Source organism: Canis lupus, chromosome 9, assembly GCF_011100685.1.
Source record: "Canis lupus familiaris isolate Mischka breed German Shepherd chromosome 9, alternate assembly UU_Cfam_GSD_1.0, whole genome shotgun sequence".
NCBI classification, from domain to species: Eukaryota; Metazoa; Chordata; class Mammalia; order Carnivora; family Canidae; genus Canis; species Canis lupus.
The window spans coordinates 37,006,494-37,024,714 of record NC_049230.1 but is presented as its reverse complement, the minus strand read 5'-3'; the positions used below and the strand labels follow the sequence as shown (position 1 = coordinate 37,024,714).

General features: G+C 38.8%; 1 protein-coding gene across 8 annotated transcripts in view; it reads left to right on the top strand.

Moving 5' to 3' along the window:
* ACACA (acetyl-CoA carboxylase alpha) overlaps positions 1 to 18,221 on the top strand; it is a 283,891-nt gene that overhangs the window by 129,486 nt on the left and 136,184 nt on the right. For all 8 annotated transcript variants that reach the window (XM_038548036.1, XM_038548037.1, XM_038548038.1 and 5 more), the window contains 8 exons: positions 706 to 840; positions 1,196 to 1,342; positions 1,892 to 2,080; positions 2,759 to 2,859; positions 3,600 to 3,688; positions 8,365 to 8,489; positions 16,294 to 16,407; positions 17,843 to 17,956. In XM_038548036.1, coding sequence (XP_038403964.1) covers positions 706 to 840; positions 1,196 to 1,342; positions 1,892 to 2,080; positions 2,759 to 2,859; positions 3,600 to 3,688; positions 8,365 to 8,489; positions 16,294 to 16,407; positions 17,843 to 17,956 — 1,014 coding nt within the window. The remainder of the gene's footprint in view (positions 1 to 705; positions 841 to 1,195; positions 1,343 to 1,891; positions 2,081 to 2,758; positions 2,860 to 3,599; positions 3,689 to 8,364; positions 8,490 to 16,293; positions 16,408 to 17,842; positions 17,957 to 18,221) is intronic.

Here is an 18,221-nt window from a genome sequence, read left to right as displayed (position 1 = left end):
GGGAATTGGCCAACAAAGATGCTAAATAAGTAATCAGAACCTCAGATCATGAAGCACCTCACAAGACGTACTAAGATACTGAAACTGTCCTGGAGGCAGTGAGGAGTCACTGAAGGATTTTGTACAGAAGAGTGATACAATGAGATTTGGGCTCTAGAATGATTGTATTTAGTGACCTCATTGGCAATGTAGAGCGTGTAGGGAATTCTTTTGGAGGTGTTTCAAGACCCTAGGCCAGATATGATGAGGGCCTAAATGAAAGAGATGACAAGAGAGGAAGATTTCTGAAAGAGGTTTAGAAGAGCTACTTGGCTGGGCTTGGTAATTGGTGGATAAAGGAGAAAGAGGAGTAAAAACTGACCCTCAGGTTTTGGTGTGGGAATCTTAGGTGCCTAGGCCGAGCACCTAGATCTGCAGGCTAAATTGTTCGTCAGTTCTAAGCATTAAAAAGTAAAACACAAACTATGGAAAAATTAGTTTAAACATTAGAAACAGGAAATGTCAGTGGCTGTCATCCCTAAAGCTGGATCCTGAGAGATTTTCTAATTGCCTTCCTTGTACTTTCTTGGAGGTTTTAGGTTTTACATCTTTCTGGATTGAATTAGAGATAGTGTGACTTAGATGTTGAGGGGAAAAAAACTAGCCTTTTAAAATCATTCATCCGTGTAAAGAAAAGGTAAACTCTAATTTGATTTTTCATTATAGGTGATGAAGATGGTAATGACCTTAACAGCTGCAGAGTCTGGCTGTATCCATTATGTCAAACGGCCTGGAGCAGCTCTTGACCCTGGCTGTGTAATAGCCAAAATGCAGTTGGACAACCCCAGCAAGGTCCAACAGGTGAGTAGGAAGGTACTTTTAAATATTGCTCTCCAAGAGCTGATTACATGGCAGGAGCAGTCTGGAGGGTCAGATGATTCCAATGGTTAGTTTGCCGTTTTTTTCTTAAGTTTCTTCCCCTTGATCTCATTCCTTGTATTTGTGCCTATAGTGTTCTGGAACTAGACTTGGTAAGAATTACTATGATAGTAAGATTCTGTGATTTCCTCATGATGCTTCCTCCACTGACTTCTCTCCTTGTAGCTGGGAATGAAAGAGATGTCTTGGTTTTGAATGATGAATCTAAGTTGCAGTGGTGTGTGTGTCACCTGAATAGAAGGTAGTGGATGACTTGATCTCTCATTGGGGTTGACAGGCTGAGCTTCACACAGGTAGTCTGCCACGGATCCAGAGCACTGCACTCAGAGGCGAGAAGCTCCATCGAGTGTTCCACTATGTCCTGGATAATCTGGTCAACGTAATGAATGGATACTGCCTTCCAGATCCTTTTTTTAGCAGCAGGGTATGAATCTCTTCTCTTGGGGAAAGGATGTACAGATAGGGTGGGTACCTGTTCTCCAAGATAGTTTATTTTATTTATTTCTTTTAAAGATTTCATTTATTCATGAGAGACAGACAGAGATAGAGAGAGAGGGGCAGAGACACAGGCAGAGGGAGAAGCAGGCTCCATGCAGGGAGCCTGATGTGTGGGACTCGATCCCAGGTCTCCAGGATCATGCCCTGGGCTGAAGGCAGCGCTAAACCACTGAGCCACCCGGGCTGCCCTCCAAGATAGTTTAAAAGTCACATAAGGATTTCTTTAGAGGGAGGGAAAGAAAGCTGTTTGGCCCGAAACTCCCCTTTATTTATGGGATTTGAAGTCTTTAAATCCGTGGTTCTTACCTGTGTTACTGACTCACATTTAAGTGGGATTTACAACTAGAGAATAAGGGCAGTATTAGATGCCTATATTACAGTATCACAGTAAATACTGTATGGTACTGAATTCAGATATATCACTTCATTTGGGGGATTGTGTTAATTTTGTCTGGATCTTATTTTATTTTCTCAGGTAAAAGACTGGGTAGAGCGGTTGATGAAGACCCTCAGAGACCCCTCGTTACCTCTCCTAGAATTACAAGATATCATGACCAGTGTCTCTGGCCGTATTCCCCCCAATGTTGAGAAGTCTATCAAGAAGGAAATGGCCCAGTATGCCAGCAATATCACATCAGTCCTCTGTCAGTTTCCCAGCCAGCAGGTATTTATAGAGCGACACTGGCATTCTCGACTAGCTACCAATTCTGAAGTTTATGTTGTAGGATTCCTTCCTGTTTGGATCTTCTATCTGGATGTTGTGCTTTCACAGTCTTGAGCATTGTACCCTTTATAAGTGTCTCAGAATATAAGCCCCAAAACAGAAGTAATACTATATGTGAAATGTAAAGTTTTTGTAGTTATGAGGAAAACCTATTGGCCATGTACCTCATAGAGGTTTATTCTTGGGCCTGTGCCCTAATTAGAGGAATTTTGTGAATTTAAAGTAGGGGGATATTTGCAGTTTTATTAGCAACGACTTCTTTACTACCCCAGGAGCATGCTTACCCTTTGCCTGTGAAGCTAATTTACATGTAGGGAGTTGAGCTAGGCAGGTAGAGAGTAAAGTTTGGACCTTGACCATAAGCATATCCTGCTTGTCAAGGGTCCCTGGTAGGATGGTAGCTTTTGTGATACATTCATGAGTTCATTTGGGAAAGGGTGAAAAGAAATAAAAGTTGCTTACTTGTTTAACACAAGCCTCTAAACTATGCACAGTAACTTCCAACTGCTTCCAACATGTTAAAGATGAAAGTTACCATGTTATAAGTATACTAGAATACTAGTGGTGCAGCACAGGGTAATACTTTTGGGTCTCATTTTTTTCTTTCTTCTTCTTTAGATTGCCAACATCCTAGATAGCCATGCAGCTACGTTGAACCGGAAATCTGAGCGGGAAGTCTTTTTCATGAACACTCAGAGCATTGTCCAGCTGGTACAGAGGTAGTTATGTGTAACTTTGGAAGAAAGATTCTTTTCTTCTAAGTAGTCACCAAGAGATTTACCTCAGGTTTGACCAGAGGAATTAGAAAACACTTGTATCTTAGAAAATACCTTATATCTTCTAAATATCTTAGAATTGTAAGCTAAAATATTTTTGATGACTTCTTTCTATTCTACATCTTTCTGTCGATTATTAAGGCACAGAAATTTCATTGCTTTCTTTTTCCTTACAATTTTGATGAAACTCCTAATTTTTCTTCTGGCACAGGCCTGAGTATGGCATTCATTCTTCTTAACATAAGGAGCCAACTATTGGACTGAAGGAACATTCACAGAACATTTTCAACTTTGAGATGCACATAAATTTTTCAGATATCCCTTAGCCATTTCAGGAGTATAGTGATCATTTCTATTTGGCAGTGGGAACTGAACCAGGGTACTGTTAGGTAGGACTATCAAGTGGTTTTGGGTTTGTTTTGTCCTCCTTTTTTCCTCTCTCTTTTAATTTAAAAAAAAAAAAAATCTTGTCTGTAGGCAGATTCCTTAAGCTTATAATTTAAGTTGATCCAGTTAGTTGGTTTTAGGCTGGCCCCTGCCCTGCCCTAAAATTCTGAGGGAAAGCAGTTCAGTAGAAAATCTAGAAAGTAAAGTTGGGCTCTGGGCTTATTATTTAAATAGACTGTTACTTAATAGTGTTAGCCTGTCCGGTTTCTCAGTAGAGACTTTTTCTGCTTGCCTAGATACCGAAGTGGCATCCGAGGCCACATGAAGGCTGTGGTGATGGATCTGCTGCGGCAGTACCTGCGAGTAGAGACACAGTTCCAGAATGGTAAGCCTCTTCCTGAGGATTCTGTTTCTGAGAAAGGTTCCCTGTAGGACTGTGTAGTACCTGAGTCAGTTCTTCTTCTCACTAACTCCTGCCATGAACAAACTCTCCCTTCTCTCACCAGTTCCTTTAAAACTAAACCTCTATATCCTACTAATGCTAAAGAAAGAACAACAAAACACAGCTTGATGAGATGGTGAATCCAGTGTGCTTCTGGGACAGAAGTGAGATAATTTTTCTAGCATGGTATTCCCTGTTGATATCTTCTTGACCTTGGTTTTAGTGAGAGTTGGTTGAGTCATGACCAGGCTGAAATTGAAAGACTATCTGAAGAGCTTGCCTCTTGGCAGCTAATCCACGGATTGAACCACAGCCATCTGAAAAAGGCTCAGATTTTCCAGTACTTTTCGGTGTATCATTTAGGTGGAATTTATCCCTGGCTTTCTCTGAAGAGCTTCATTAAATGATGTATGAAGTCTCTAAATGTGTAACACCTCTAGCTAGGATTTTAAAAGCTACATACTGCTGATATTGCTTCTTGCCACAAGGTGGCAGTGAAACATCAAAGAATTTGAAATACTACTTCATATTTTCTTACATGTTTTGCTTTCTTTTGCATCTTTTAAAGGATGGCAGCCACTCATAACCAGCAAAAATACTGAAGTAAAAATTATCAAACAATTCAGCAATGTATAAAATAATACATCACAGCCAAATTGTCTTTATCCCACTAATGCAAATTTGATTAATAGTGGAAAAACCAACTAAGGTAATTTATCATCTAGATTCAAAGAGGAAGAACCATGGTCATCTAAAGATATGGGGGAAAAACATTTGACAAAATTTAATATTCATTCATGATAAATAAACTCTTGGTAAATGAAGAATACAGTGGAACTTCTTTAAACATGTAAAGATCTCCCACAAAAAAAAATCTATAGGAAAAAAAATCTATAGGATACTTCATGCATAATGGTAAAATTGAAAGCATTGTTAAGAGCATTCCCTTTAAGGTAGGAATAAGACAAGGGCACCTGCTCTCATTGCTTCTATTTAGCATCATACTGGATGTCTTAGCTGGTGCAGTAAGATAAAAAAGAATTAAAAGGTATGAGGACTGGAAAGGAATAAGGAAATAAATATGCCACTGTTAGATATGATGTGTACCTGGAAAACCTAAAAAAATCTCTATGTTTGTTATTAGAATTAAAGTCTAACACGGTTGTTGAATGCAAAAGCCATTATACAGAATCCAATATATGTTTGAATTCTGTTTATCTTTATAGTACAATAATTGTTTAGAAAAGCAGTTTAGAAAAATAGGCCATTGAAAATAGCAACCCAAAATATGGAATACTAAGGAATAAGTCTTAACAAAAAATATGCAAGCCTCTTTTGAAGAAAATTAAAAAGTAAATAAAGTTCTAAATATCGTAGTCTTAGATTGGAGTATATACTTGCAAAGTATTGATTCTTCCTGGATTCATCTATAGAGTCATTCATGTCCCAGTAAAAATCCTGCTAGGAAATATCCATGGAATTTGTAAAGCTAATTCTAAAATTTACATGAAAAAAAAGTCTGACAATAACCAGGATATTTGGGCAGCCCCGGTGGCACAGCGGTTTGGCGCCGCCTGCAGCCTGGGGTGTGATCCTGGAGACCTGGGATTGAGTCCCACGTCGGGCTCCCTGCATGGAGCCTGCTTCTCCCTCTCCCTCTGCCTGTGTCTCTGCCTTTCTCTGTGTGTCTATGAATAAATAAATAAAATCTTAAAAAAAAAATAACCAGGATACTTTTAAAGAAATACAAGGTGGAGGGATTTGTTCAATCAAATATCAAGGTTCAATATAAAGCCGTATTAATGAAGAGATTGTGATATTAGTGTAAGGACAGATTAATAGACTAATGGAACATAGCCTAGAAACTGATCCCATGTATAAATTAAAATTTACATTGTAACACAGCAGGCATTATAGATCATGAGGAAAGGATAGACTTCAGTAAATGATACTACTACAATGGCTTTTATTTATTTGCAAAGCCAAAGAAAGAAATTGGATCCCTACCTTAAACCATATAAACAGAGATCAATTCCTAGTGAATTAAAGACTTAAACATGTTTTAAAAAGGCAAAACTACTAAATTTGTAGGAGAATAGCTTTATGACCTCAAGGTAGGGAAGATTTTGTCATAGAAGACAAAGTACAAGCTATACAGGAAAAGCTTGATTAAGTTGATCCCACTTAAGAGCTTCTATTCATGAAAAGAAGAAAAGAGACTGAAAATATAAGCCATAAAGTAGGAGAAGGTACTTATAAAGCCTGCACCTAACAAAGGATATTAGTAAATAAGTAAAAGACAGCCTCATAGAAAAATTGGCAAAAGATAATTCACAAAAGGGAAAATACAAATGATCCACACATTTGTGAAAAGATATTCAAGCTCATTAGTAATTAGAAAAATGTGAGGAGCATAAATGAGTTTGGCAAAATTAAAAAGTCAGATCATCTAACACTGCTTTTGTAAGTGACAGTGCAAGTTTCCAAAGTGCAAACCACTTTGGAAACGTTTGTCAGACCTAATAAACTTTTTATTTTTATTTATTTATTTTTTTTTTATTTTTATTTATTTATGATAGTCACAGAGAGAGAGAGAGAGAGAGAGGCAGAGACACAGGCAGAGGGAGAAGCAGGCTCCATGCACTGGGAGCCCGATGTGGGATTCGATCCCGGGTCTCCAGGATCGCGCCCTAGGCTGAAGGCAGGCGCCAAACCGCTGCGCCACCTAGGGATCCCGACCTAATAAACTTTTTAAATACTCTTCAACCTAGCAATTTTATTCTTAGATAATAGACTCTAGAGAAACTATTACATATAAGGAGACGTACACAGGCCTATTCATGATAGCATTGTTCATAATAGCAAAAAAGACCAGAAACAATTCGAATATACACAAGTGGAATAGATAATTGAATTCTAGTATATTCCTAAAATGAATTACTATACAACAGTGAAAGTAGATGAACCAAGTTGTATATATGAACTAAAAGATGAATTTTGTTAAGAGATAAATGGGATAAATGTAAAGAAAAGCAAAAGAACAAGTAACATAAATTTCAGCTTAGTAGCTGTTTTTAAGGGAAGCACAGAGGATCCCTCAAAGATAATTATTATTATTCTTCTGTATGTATATTTCACAATAAAGTTTTTAAAAAGAGAACAGTTGGTATCATTGCTTTCTTTCTGCTTATTGTCTCTGCTGTTTCTGGATAAATAGTCTTTTTATTTCTCCTGGTTCTCGATGTATTTCTATTGTATCTTCAAAGCTAAGTCTTGGTTGGAAAAGTATGAATTTTTATAAACAACCACTTTCCAGACACCTTCTGTTTTGTTCTAAATGGGTCTTGTATGAAATTGTCAGCTCTTAAATATTGTAGCCCACTGTTATTCAAATGTATTTAGTTTCATTTTGAAAAAAAAAAAAAAATCTTATGTCAATCTCCAATATTTAAAACAGAGCTGAGTTACCCTGATTGAATGTACTCAGTAGTCTAGGTATCCATGGTAATCCAGTCAAACTGTTCTAGTTTGTAATTTAATATAGAATCTGAACTGAGGTGATAATCCTTTAATATTTTCATGATTTCATAAAATTCTGACTTTGAGACTATTCAAACACTAATTCTCCTTTCCTTGGAAATTTAATTCTCTGGTAAGCTGTTTTCTAAAGAACTGAATATTATATCCCATGGTAGATATGAGTACAGTAAACCTGTAGCTTATGCTTCTGTCGCAAAGCATAGCTTTCCTTGCCAGAACTAACCTGCCCCTGGTGGCCTTATGAAGGGTCAGTGAAAATATGCATAACTGTACTTTTCCTACAGATATTTTGACTTAATGCAAGGATCTCCTTGATCTGTGCCTTAGTTTGGATTTGGAAGCCTAGGCATTGCTTAGCTGTTTCATGGATCTATAGGGCAAAATGTTGATTTCAGAGATAGTAGCCTCTTGTAGATATTGATAAGTTTGTATGGTTTTATTTTTGAGTTAAAACTGTTCTCAGAGTTAGGGTGAAACATTTTCAGTGAGTCAGACATGAAACAGAATCTCAAGCTGGGACAGACTTTAAAGATCATCGAGTTTAATGGTATTGACATTTCTTTTATTTTATTTATTTATTTATTTATTTATTTATTTATTTATTTATTTATTTATTTATTTATTATTTATTTATTGGCATTTCTTTTTAAGCAACAGAACCCTCTCTGCTAAGGAAATCATTCCAGGAAGCTAAATGAGAGAGTTTAGAGTAAGAGTGAGAGGTTGGAATTATCACCAACCTCCCAGTCTCTAAGACATACTTTCCCTCCACCCTTTTTTGGGGGAGGGATGAAAATGAGGCTCAGAGAGGTAAAACAATTTGCCAAGAAGCCCATAGGAAATTGGTAACAGAGCTAGGCTTTGAGCCCAGGCCTTAGACCAGATTGCTTGACTCTTAGTCTAGCGTTTCTTTTACTAAACCTCACTGCCAATTCTGTACAAAACCATCCAAGAAAATTCTTAAGATGTTTCCTCTCACTGCTTATCAGGTGAATCATAGACATTAAAAAGAACAAGCAAATAGCATGCAACTGAACGTTTGTCCGTGGATGAAGACCAGTTCATTTTGCTGCTTGCAGGTCACTATGACAAATGTGTGTTTGCCCTTCGAGAAGAGAACAAGAGTGATATGAACACTGTACTGAACTATATCTTCTCTCATGCTCAAGTCACCAAGAAGAATCTTCTGGTCACAATGCTTATTGTGAGTATAATTTTCCAGAACTTGTAAGGATGGTTGATGATAAGAAGGAAGCATTTCTCCTTCTGAGGTTCTGGTCAGAGGAAAAGTTCCTTGTCTTTTGTAATTTGGGGGTGAGTGGTGCTTGGGTTATAGGTGACCAGTTTCTGACATCTACCTCTGTCCTTGACCTGAAGGAACTTGCTCCAGTCAGGAAAGGATTATTCTGGCTATTGTGTGTGCAGCCATGCACAGGAACTCAGACCCCTTGACTCTGCTTAGAGATGCCTTGTGCTTCCCCAGTCCTGCTGTCACTCATGACAGTAGTTTTAAAATTTAGTCTTATCTAGCCAGTGTACTTTGTCATAATAACTCTTGTTTATTCCATGAATATCAGCAATGGCATGTCCCAAAACTTAAGAACAAAAAGCAACGTGAGAAAAGTACTGCCCTTTCCACCAAAGAAATTTAATTTTTTAAAAAAGATTTTATTTATTTATTCATGAGAGACACAGAGAGAGAGAGAGAGAGAGAGAGAGGGCAAAGACACAGGCAGAGGGAGAAGCAGGCTCCATGCAGGGGGCCCGATGTGGAACTCGGTCCTGGGTCCCCAGGATCACACCCTGGGCAAAGGCGGGTGCTAAACCACTGAGCCACCCAGGGATCCCCTTATTTATTTATTCATGAGAGACAGAGAGAGAGAGAGAGAGACAGGCAGAGGGAGAAGCAGGCTCCATGCAGGGAGCCCGATGCGGGACTCGATCTCGGGACTCCAGGACCACGCCCTAGGTTGAAGGCAGGTGCTAAACTGCTGAGCCACCCAGGGATGATCTCCACCAAAGAAATTTAAATTTATTCTGCATCTTCTTTGGTCTCTTTCTCTTTTACTTATGTGGAAACTCTCAGCTCAAATTCTTGTACTGGTAGTGGATACATGCTTTTGTCCCCATAACCTCATAATATGAGAATTAGACAGTGGGAAATAGAGGTGAGACTAGTAAATGTGATTAGAATTAATTCACATTTGACTGTGGGTAGAAGTTCTGTGGACTTACAGATTTTTAAAGATGATTTTAAGTCCTTCATCCCTAGATTCTTCCGGTTGAGTTAGTTCTAGGAATTGGAGAACAATAGAATTATTCTTAGAGTCCCCCACCCCGTGAATAGCTGACTGGCTGTGGCCTGTTGGTCTTTTTTGGGGACTGAGGTATCTTTTTACTCCTAGATTCTTCTCTTGTCCCTTTGTGGAATTGGCACTCTTGGTACCTTAATTCCATCATTTCTTCTTGGAGGGGAAAAAAAACATAAATCATCACTGCTGTTTTTTATTTCATAGTTCAGAATAAAGGGAAACTATCTAGCTCATGCTTCTGGTTAATAGCAGCGCCACAGCTTTGTATCTGTGTAGCTGGTTAACTCTCAAGGATATGACATTTGTTTAGAATAACCACTTTTAAAAATATGTAATTACAGGAAGAGTTCATTTACCTTTGCTACCCTAGATGGGGAAATCAGAAGATGCATTTGAAAGGAAAAAAATATATATCAGCAGTATATAATATTTCAACTTCCGCAAGTGACAGGTTTTGGCAAAGAAGTGCTATTATCTATGGCAATTTGCTGATATTTTTTTTCCTCAGTCAAGAAAAACAAGAAATCTGACCAGTTGTGTTTTTTGTTTTTTTGTTTTTAATTTCAATACAAGGATTGCCAATTCTCATTTGGATAGGACTTTTTGGCAGAAAAGGGTAATGAGGGAGCGGAAGAATCTCAGTTTGGACCTAAAATGGGGTGTATTTGCCTTTTTAGGGAGGTAATGATGGTGAGTTTTCATTTTATTATGATTACCTTTTTAAGGACTTAACAGTTTTCTGCACTAAAAATAGACCAAAGCCCAGAATCCTTGGAGCAGCAGAAGAGTAATGATCGTCCAAGACTGTCGCTGGGTTTCTTAAATTCTAATTTGTAAGATATAGGGGCTCGGCTCGCTCCTTTTGCGGAGTGATTGTAAGTAACGCTTGCCTTAAGAATCTCATTATTGGAACACGGAGCCATATTTCCTCTGAGAATTCTGGAGTAGCTTTGAGCCGGGGCTGTTCATTTCTCAAGTAATCACGCTGGTGTGATGGAGAGAGAAAATGGCAGCTGTTCGGAGCTCAGGCCTTCAATTTTCTTCAGAGTCCAGTCACTCAAGTGTGTAATTACACGGGGGGTGCTGCAGAGGCGTTGGGCCCTGTCAGAGAACTGGTTTGAGGCTTTGCTTTCTGCTTTTGCCAGTCAGGACAGGCAGAAGCCAATGGGACTCTGACTTGCTGCTGTTCTTTTTTCCCCACCTTGTCATCCTGATTACTTCTTACCTGCATGGATAGTGCCCAAACTTTCTTTCCAACAGGCTGAGCTCTTTGGAGAAAAGAGCTGTTGTTAGTGTTTGGGTTTGGATGAATAGGGTGGATGGGGAGGAGAGAGGGAAGGGGAGGAGGAAGAGGAAGAAGAAAAGGTTGAAGATGTGAACCAGAAAGATGGATTTGGCCTTTATTTTGGCATTTCACATTTTCCTTAAAAACAAAACAAAACAAAACACCTCAGTAAACAAAGTAGGATTTGTAGGCTTTCATATCATTGAATTTCTTTTGAAATATCAGCTGCATTTACCTAATCCTAGAGATTTGGAAATCAAGAAGTTAATTGATATGCTTGAGCTGAGGACCAGCTAGCCATGTCCTATGCAGCAGGGATGAGAGCTCAAGAGGTGCTCCCTACTGATCTGATATTACTGAATACCAGATGTGGGTTTCCTCTTTCCTTCTGTTAATGGTTAGGTTTCACCACCATTACCCCACCCCACATTTGCATTAATGTTGGTGGCTAGTAAAAGCCATTTTACTGGTTTGAATCACTCTTTCCATAGGTCTGATGGTCTTTTACAGATATCACCTGGACAGGTCTGATGGTCTTTTACAGATATCACCTGGACATGGTAGTATTTGAATTCTCCAACTTCTGTGTTCTTTCCCACTTCCCCTTTCTTTGCTTACCTTGGCTTCCTGATTGATGGTTATGTGCCTGGCATTTCAGTCTTTGCTTTCTAGAAGTAGGATTGTTGATGATGTGCTTTGCTGAGCTAGATGATGATTTCTGGGGCTTTTGAACTTAGAAGGAGGGATCAAGACAATCAGGCTTCTATGAATCAGTGTTACAAGATGTGGGCTGCTCCAAGGAAGCCCTCATCCCCTCCACATATCAGCCTAACTTGCCTCATAATAACTTGCCGTATGGACTCTTGAGAAAATATGTTCTAATCTTTCACCCTATCTGGAAAGCAGAATATTAAATAAAACGTGAAAGTCCTATCAGGTTTCCTCCATTTGGAGGAACATGGTACCTCGATTGAAACCAAAGTCTGGAAGACCAAATTTACTTTTTGAAAGTTCTTTTTATTTCTTAAATTTAATTTCATAGGAAAAAGCTAGAACATTGTATATGTTTACTTAGAGATACTTAGGAGATTCCTTTCTTCTTCTTAAGAGAAAGAGCATGAGCGGGGCTTGATGTCACAACCCTGAGATCATTACCTGAGCTGAAAATCAAAAATTGGACGCTTAACCAACTGAACCGCTCAGGCTCCCTTATTTAAGGAATTGTTTAGGGCAACCCGGGTGGCTCAGCGGTTTGGCGCCTGCCTTCGGCCCAGGGTGTGATCCTGGAAAGCCAGGATCGAGTCCCACATCGGGCTCCCTGCATGGAGCCTGCTTCTCCCTCTGCCTGTGTCTGTGCCTCTCTCTCTCTCACTCTGTGTCTCTTTCATGAATAAATAAAGAAAATCTTAAAAAAAAAAAAAAGGAATTGTTTAGCCAAATTAAGCAGTTTGGCACCAATAAAAATTATCAGCATCCTTGTAACTATCTAGATCACAAGTTATTGTATCTAGTAGAGCTACCTTTGTGCTGAGTAGTCTTCCTGCCACTTACATGTTATTTCTGGTATCATCCACATGAACATGATATAAAGCATATTCCTTAGGAATAATGTCATGCCCATGAGCCTCTGATTTGATTTAGATGGGGAGCCTTTCCTTCTTCCACTTAACATGACTACAAATAATTTTGTCCAATGTATAAATAAAGGAGTCATCTTTCTCAGTGAACCCAACTTTACTGAATAAGGGTGATATTAATAATGTCTTACTAACCTGTCCCATGACGTCCTTGGAATATCAAAAAGTCCAGCTGTGATTGCAAGAAGCTACCAGTCCATTGCTGATTTGGGGATTAGTGTCTCATCCAGCTGAACAGTAGTTAATGTCTTGAGAGCATTACACATTAGTCACATTCTGTTTTGAATTGCCTTCAAATCTTAGGATGCCAAGATCAAGTTGGATTATACTGGGCTCTTCTGGCAGTCATCTGCATAACTTTGGCTATGGTTTTGACACTTAAGCATGTTTGTTATATTTCTGCAAATCTGAAATATTCCCTGCAGTTAGCCACCATCCAGGTTAAGAATAAATATCATAAATAAGTGTGTGATACCAACCTTAACCATTACTGAATAATTATGTTTACTTTGGCCTACAAATTTATGCAGGTAACCTGTAATCCCACATTCAGCAGGTAGGCTCATTAAAAGAACCTCTTTATATTAAGGAAACACATCTGACATAGTCACCATTTAATGTCGTTGTTACAAAATGTTGACCAGAATTAGAAGGTAATGTTGGACTTCCCAAAGGAAGCTTGTCTGTAGGCTAGAGGGCCATAAACTTCCTTCTGGATGTTTGTATCTTCACATAGTTGGTTCTGGTGAATAGAATGGTCATTTGTCCTTGGTGGTTTATTTTGGTTTATTTTAGGACCTGAACATTGTTCAAGTCAAGATCAAGAGAGGGTTGAGAAGGTTACTCTATATGTGATTTTCTATTGCCAATCTTTTTCTTTTTCTTTTTCTTTTCTTTTCTTTTCTTTTTTTTTTTAAGATTTTATTTATTTGTTCATGAAAGACACACACAGAGAGAGAGGCAGAGACACAGGCAGAGGGAGAAGCCGGCTCCTCGTAGGGAGCCCGACATGGGACGATCCGAGATCTCCAGGATCACACTCCGGGCTGAAGGTGGCGCTAAACCGCTGAGCCACCTGGGCTGCCCGCCAATCTTTTTCTAAGTACTTATAATGATGATGGAGAAAATAATATTTGAATGAAAAATCCAAATCAGGATAGACTAATGGAGGTAGTGGTTTATTGATAACTGTATTTGATGCTTCACATTCCAGAAAGCTCTGGTTTCTGTACTTTATCACAAGGAGCCCTGGAAGACTGTCAGTTGTTGATTGTGAGCGAATAATTACTTCCCAGTTATTATTTTTTTTTAATCTCCATAGTTCACTTTTCTTTCAGATACTGTTTCTTTTTCCCTACCCCTCGTTTTCCTTTTCTCTTATAGTGGAAAGACAAAACAAAAAAAAAAAGTTTTTTTTTTAAATGGTTTTGTGTGTTATTAGAATGTCATCTATAGGCAAGAGAATAGCTCTATTTTTTTATGTATGTATTTTAGTTTAATATCAAAAGGTAAACCTGGATTTCCTTTCAAGGGAAAACATTCCTTAACAAGGCTGTTTTGTCTGATACAAGTAGGTAGCCAGTGCTTTTGTTTTGTTGTGTTGGCTTTTGTTGTTAGATCTTGAGACTTGGGTCTGGCTGTTTGTAGAGTAGCTGAATTTTATTATTTAGGACACCGTTAGGTTTTTAAATCTTTCAGAGGATCAGTCTGATGAATAGAGTAAGTACCTCGGAAAGGAATATTTTTCTCTATTAGGAACATTGGGAAAAGAGGGATTTGGTAGGAAAAACTTGTCTTGGTTTCCCTATCCACTGTTACTTGTCTGTTCTTCTGTCTTCCAGTGGTTTTGTCTATGGTAATTTTATATGTTCCTTTGAAATTCTCTTTTGCTCCTTATTAGCTCTCCATAACAGATGCAACTTAGTTGCATTTTCTCTCTCCTTTTTTTTTCATGCCCTAGGAGAGGTGAAGAGGCCCTCTGGTCTATGACTCCATGCTCAATGAACCCTGGATATATAGTCAACCTATCAGCTGCTTCTCTCCTCCCCTCTCAGATAATTGAATTCCCTGCACTAAACAGGTGAATTTTCCCACTCAGATCAGAGAATTTCCTGTGTTCAACAGGTGAAAATAATACTTGCACTTCCTTAGCTATAAATCCCATTATGTGTTTTATGACTCTGGACATTTGGAGCAGACCTCTGATTGGTGAATTGGGAACCAGAAAGTATTTCCTGCTTTAAAATGTTTGAGAAGGGGCACCTGGGTGGCCCAATCGGTTGAGCGTCCAACTCTTGGTTTTGGCTCAGTTTATGATCTCATCACTCATTGCTCACTGGGGAGTCTGCTTGAGATTCTCCCTTGCCTTCCCTCTTGCTTCTGCTATTGCTGGGCGTGTGTGAGAGCTTGTACACACTCTCTCTCTCTCAAATAAATAAATCAAATCTTTTAAAGAGAAGAAAAATGTTTGAGAAACCTTCTTCTCAGCATGGTGGTGCAGAGTACTCCAAAACTCCAAAGTTTATTCTTTGATGTGGAAGGTAGTAGGGTTTGTAGAAAAGGTGTTTTGGGACATGCATGTCTACCCTAAAAGCTGAAAGCCTCAAGCTTCTATTTATACTGTTGTGATAAGACTATAAAGAACATCCCTGAGATAAGGAAGGTAAGTATGGAATGGAGATCCTTTCTTTAGGAAAAAGGCTGATAATTAAGGTAGGAAGAAAATTAAAAGGCAACAACAACAGGAAGCCTTGGGGGATCTGGTCATCTTTCATATCCTATTGGTAGTAGAGGGAGAATAAAAATTTGCTACAATAAAAAGGCAATTATTTCAAACTGCAAGCAGAGGAAACTATGCCTATGCCGTGTATATTTTATGTGGTATGGTATTAAGAACTTCTATAAATAACTGTAAATTTCAAAAAAGAACAGATATTTATAAAAACTACACCTGCAGTTTTTTCAGCCTAGATGAAAATTACATGGATAATCTATTAATTTAGGGACTAAACTAATATTCCACTGAGAAGAAACATTTTTCTCAAAATATGATATAGGTTTTTTTCTTAACAAATTGTAACTTTTAGGAGAGGAAGGACCCAATTGAATAAGCCCATGGGCTGGATAATAGGAGCTTGGTTTTTCTCTCTAATCCATTTTAGGATTCACCATGTTTAGTTACTGTGGAATGATTCCTGGTGCAGCAAGAGGATAAATGATTTCGGGTATAGAATTGTCAGCATATGAGATGGTGTGTTTGTTTAGTGTGTGTTTTTAAATGAATAATTTGTTCTTATGTTTCTGTTTTGTACCCTCCTGGGATGCTGAACATTTGGCATGTGGAATGAAAACCACCAGGAGTGGTTCCTTTTGCCTTATTCTGCCTTCTTTCCAAAAGTGGGAGAGGGAACAGGAAAGCTTTTAGTCCTCATATTATTTAACGCCTCTTAAAATTCTTAGGCCTAATCTGTGATTTTTTTTACCCTGACCCTTTTAATGGTCTCAGATGATTTCTTCTGCGTGTTAAAAGTGTAATGTTGATCTGTAAAGAAATTCACTAGGAATTTTGAATACGAATGACTGAGGGATTTGGGTTTCTCCTTAGGAATGGTTTTCTCTGGGATTTTCTATACCGCATTGTTTGGGATTAAAAAAAATAAGTTTGCATTCTCTCATTGTATCCAGCTATGTTTACTTTGGTAAACATATTTCAAAGTTCTAGCTACAGTTCTTTTTAACGTGGATGTGTATATGTTTTTTCACCCTAACAATTAGGATCAGTTGTGCGGTAGGGACCCTACTCTCACTGATGAGCTGCTGAATATTCTCACAGAGCTAACTCAACTCAGTAAGACCACCAATGCCAAAGTAGCACTTCGAGCACGCCAGGTAAGGACATGTGTTGGTTGTCTTGAGGCGAGAAATGGTTTTCATAGATTCAGTGGTCTTTAGAAACAGTGAACTTTTACTTGATTGCCTGACAAAAAGATCGTGCGATTTTCTATGTATGTCTTCTCATTGCCCTCAGAACAGATGTTTTCATTGATGTGTTTTTTTTAAGATTTTATTTATTTATTCATGAGAGAGAGAGAGGCAGAGACACAGGCAGAGGGAGAAGCAGGCTCCATGCAGGGAGCCCAATGTGGGACTCGATCCAGGGACCCCAGGATCACATCCTGGACTGAAGGCAGGCACCGCTGAGCCACCCAGGGAGCTCCTCATGTGGTGTTTTTTTTTTTTTTTTTTTTTTTTATGTGGTGTGTTTTTTAAAGAGAAAGGAAAACATTAATGTTGAGTATCTTTAAAATAATAGAAGTCTTTTCCTCCCTTAAAATTCTGTTACCATTCCCTACAATTCCAAGTAGCCTTGTGATAGTAAACTAGAGTCATATGGAGGAAAGGAAGCTAAGGGATGGCAATAAACTCAATATTTTTCACTTCCCAAAGGGAACCTTAGAAGTAGGTGTAAACTTAAGTGTGCAGGAAAAAAATCAAGTGGGGAAAGCAGAAAGATAATGCAGTGAATCCGAGGTGCTAGCAATCAGAACATCCCTAGAGAAGTCCGGGTTAGTTTCACCCTGTAGTCTTCATTTCCATTCCAAAAGGTTTCAGCAGGGAAGCCAAGAAGTGGTGCTCCCTTTGTGTTTCAGTGCAGGGGCATTGACAAGGAAGCAGCATTTGAAGCTGTTCAGTGACCTTCTGCTTTCTCCACAATTGTATCCATGTCACTGAACTACTCAAAATTATTGAACCTCTCAGTGACCTGCTGAGACTATTCAGGTCCCACCGTGTCCCTGTGTGTTTGTGACATGGCTCCTCACGTGCATTGGCGTTATATTCCGACACCTTCTCCATGATACCAAATACCTGGGGCTGTCAGAGCAGCTTTTCCTGGTCCTTTCTACTTCAGAGTTGCGCAAAAGCCTTGGCTCTATTGCCTCCACCTTCCCCACAGCTGCTGCCTGCCAGACTTGATTCCCAATTAACAGCTAGTCATGCAGTCCCCAGGACCAGCAGCTTTGCAATGGTAAATCACATGCACTGAGGGAACTTGATTGAAGCTGTTTTCTCTCCTTCCCCCCCCACCCCCCATGGGAAATTGCCCACAACGCAAATCATGGTGAGAGTCAACTGAGATGCAGTATTTGGTGGCATTGGCTTTATGTTACAGGACCTAGAAGTTGTTTTACTTGGTCTCTGTTTTATCTTTGATGCCTGCACTTACAGATTTATATTTATTGCTTTTGTATCAGAGCTGCCTAATAGGAGGCTAGAATAATCACTCCCTCAGGAACTTATGCCTCTTATTTTGCTCTCACTCTAGGTTCTTATTGCCTCCCATTTGCCATCATATGAGCTTCGCCATAACCAAGTAGAGTCTATCTTCCTTTCAGCTATTGACATGTATGGACATCAGTTTTGCATTGAGAACCTGCAGGTATACATATAGTTCTTTTCTACCACTCTGCACTCTTGTCTCCTTTATTCCCAAGCATGATTTAATCAATCTATTTTAATTTTCTCTGTAGTGAAGTTTCATGCCTTGATTTTATAAAATGATTTATACTTATAATATTTTTCTCATAAAAATGCTGTTAGAATTGTGGTTGAGCTTAAAAATTGAATAGGCCTGCCTTGATAGAAGTGTCCTGTTGAAGTCTTTACCTCTTGTGCTTTTTGTCTAGAAAGTGTTCTAGGCTAGA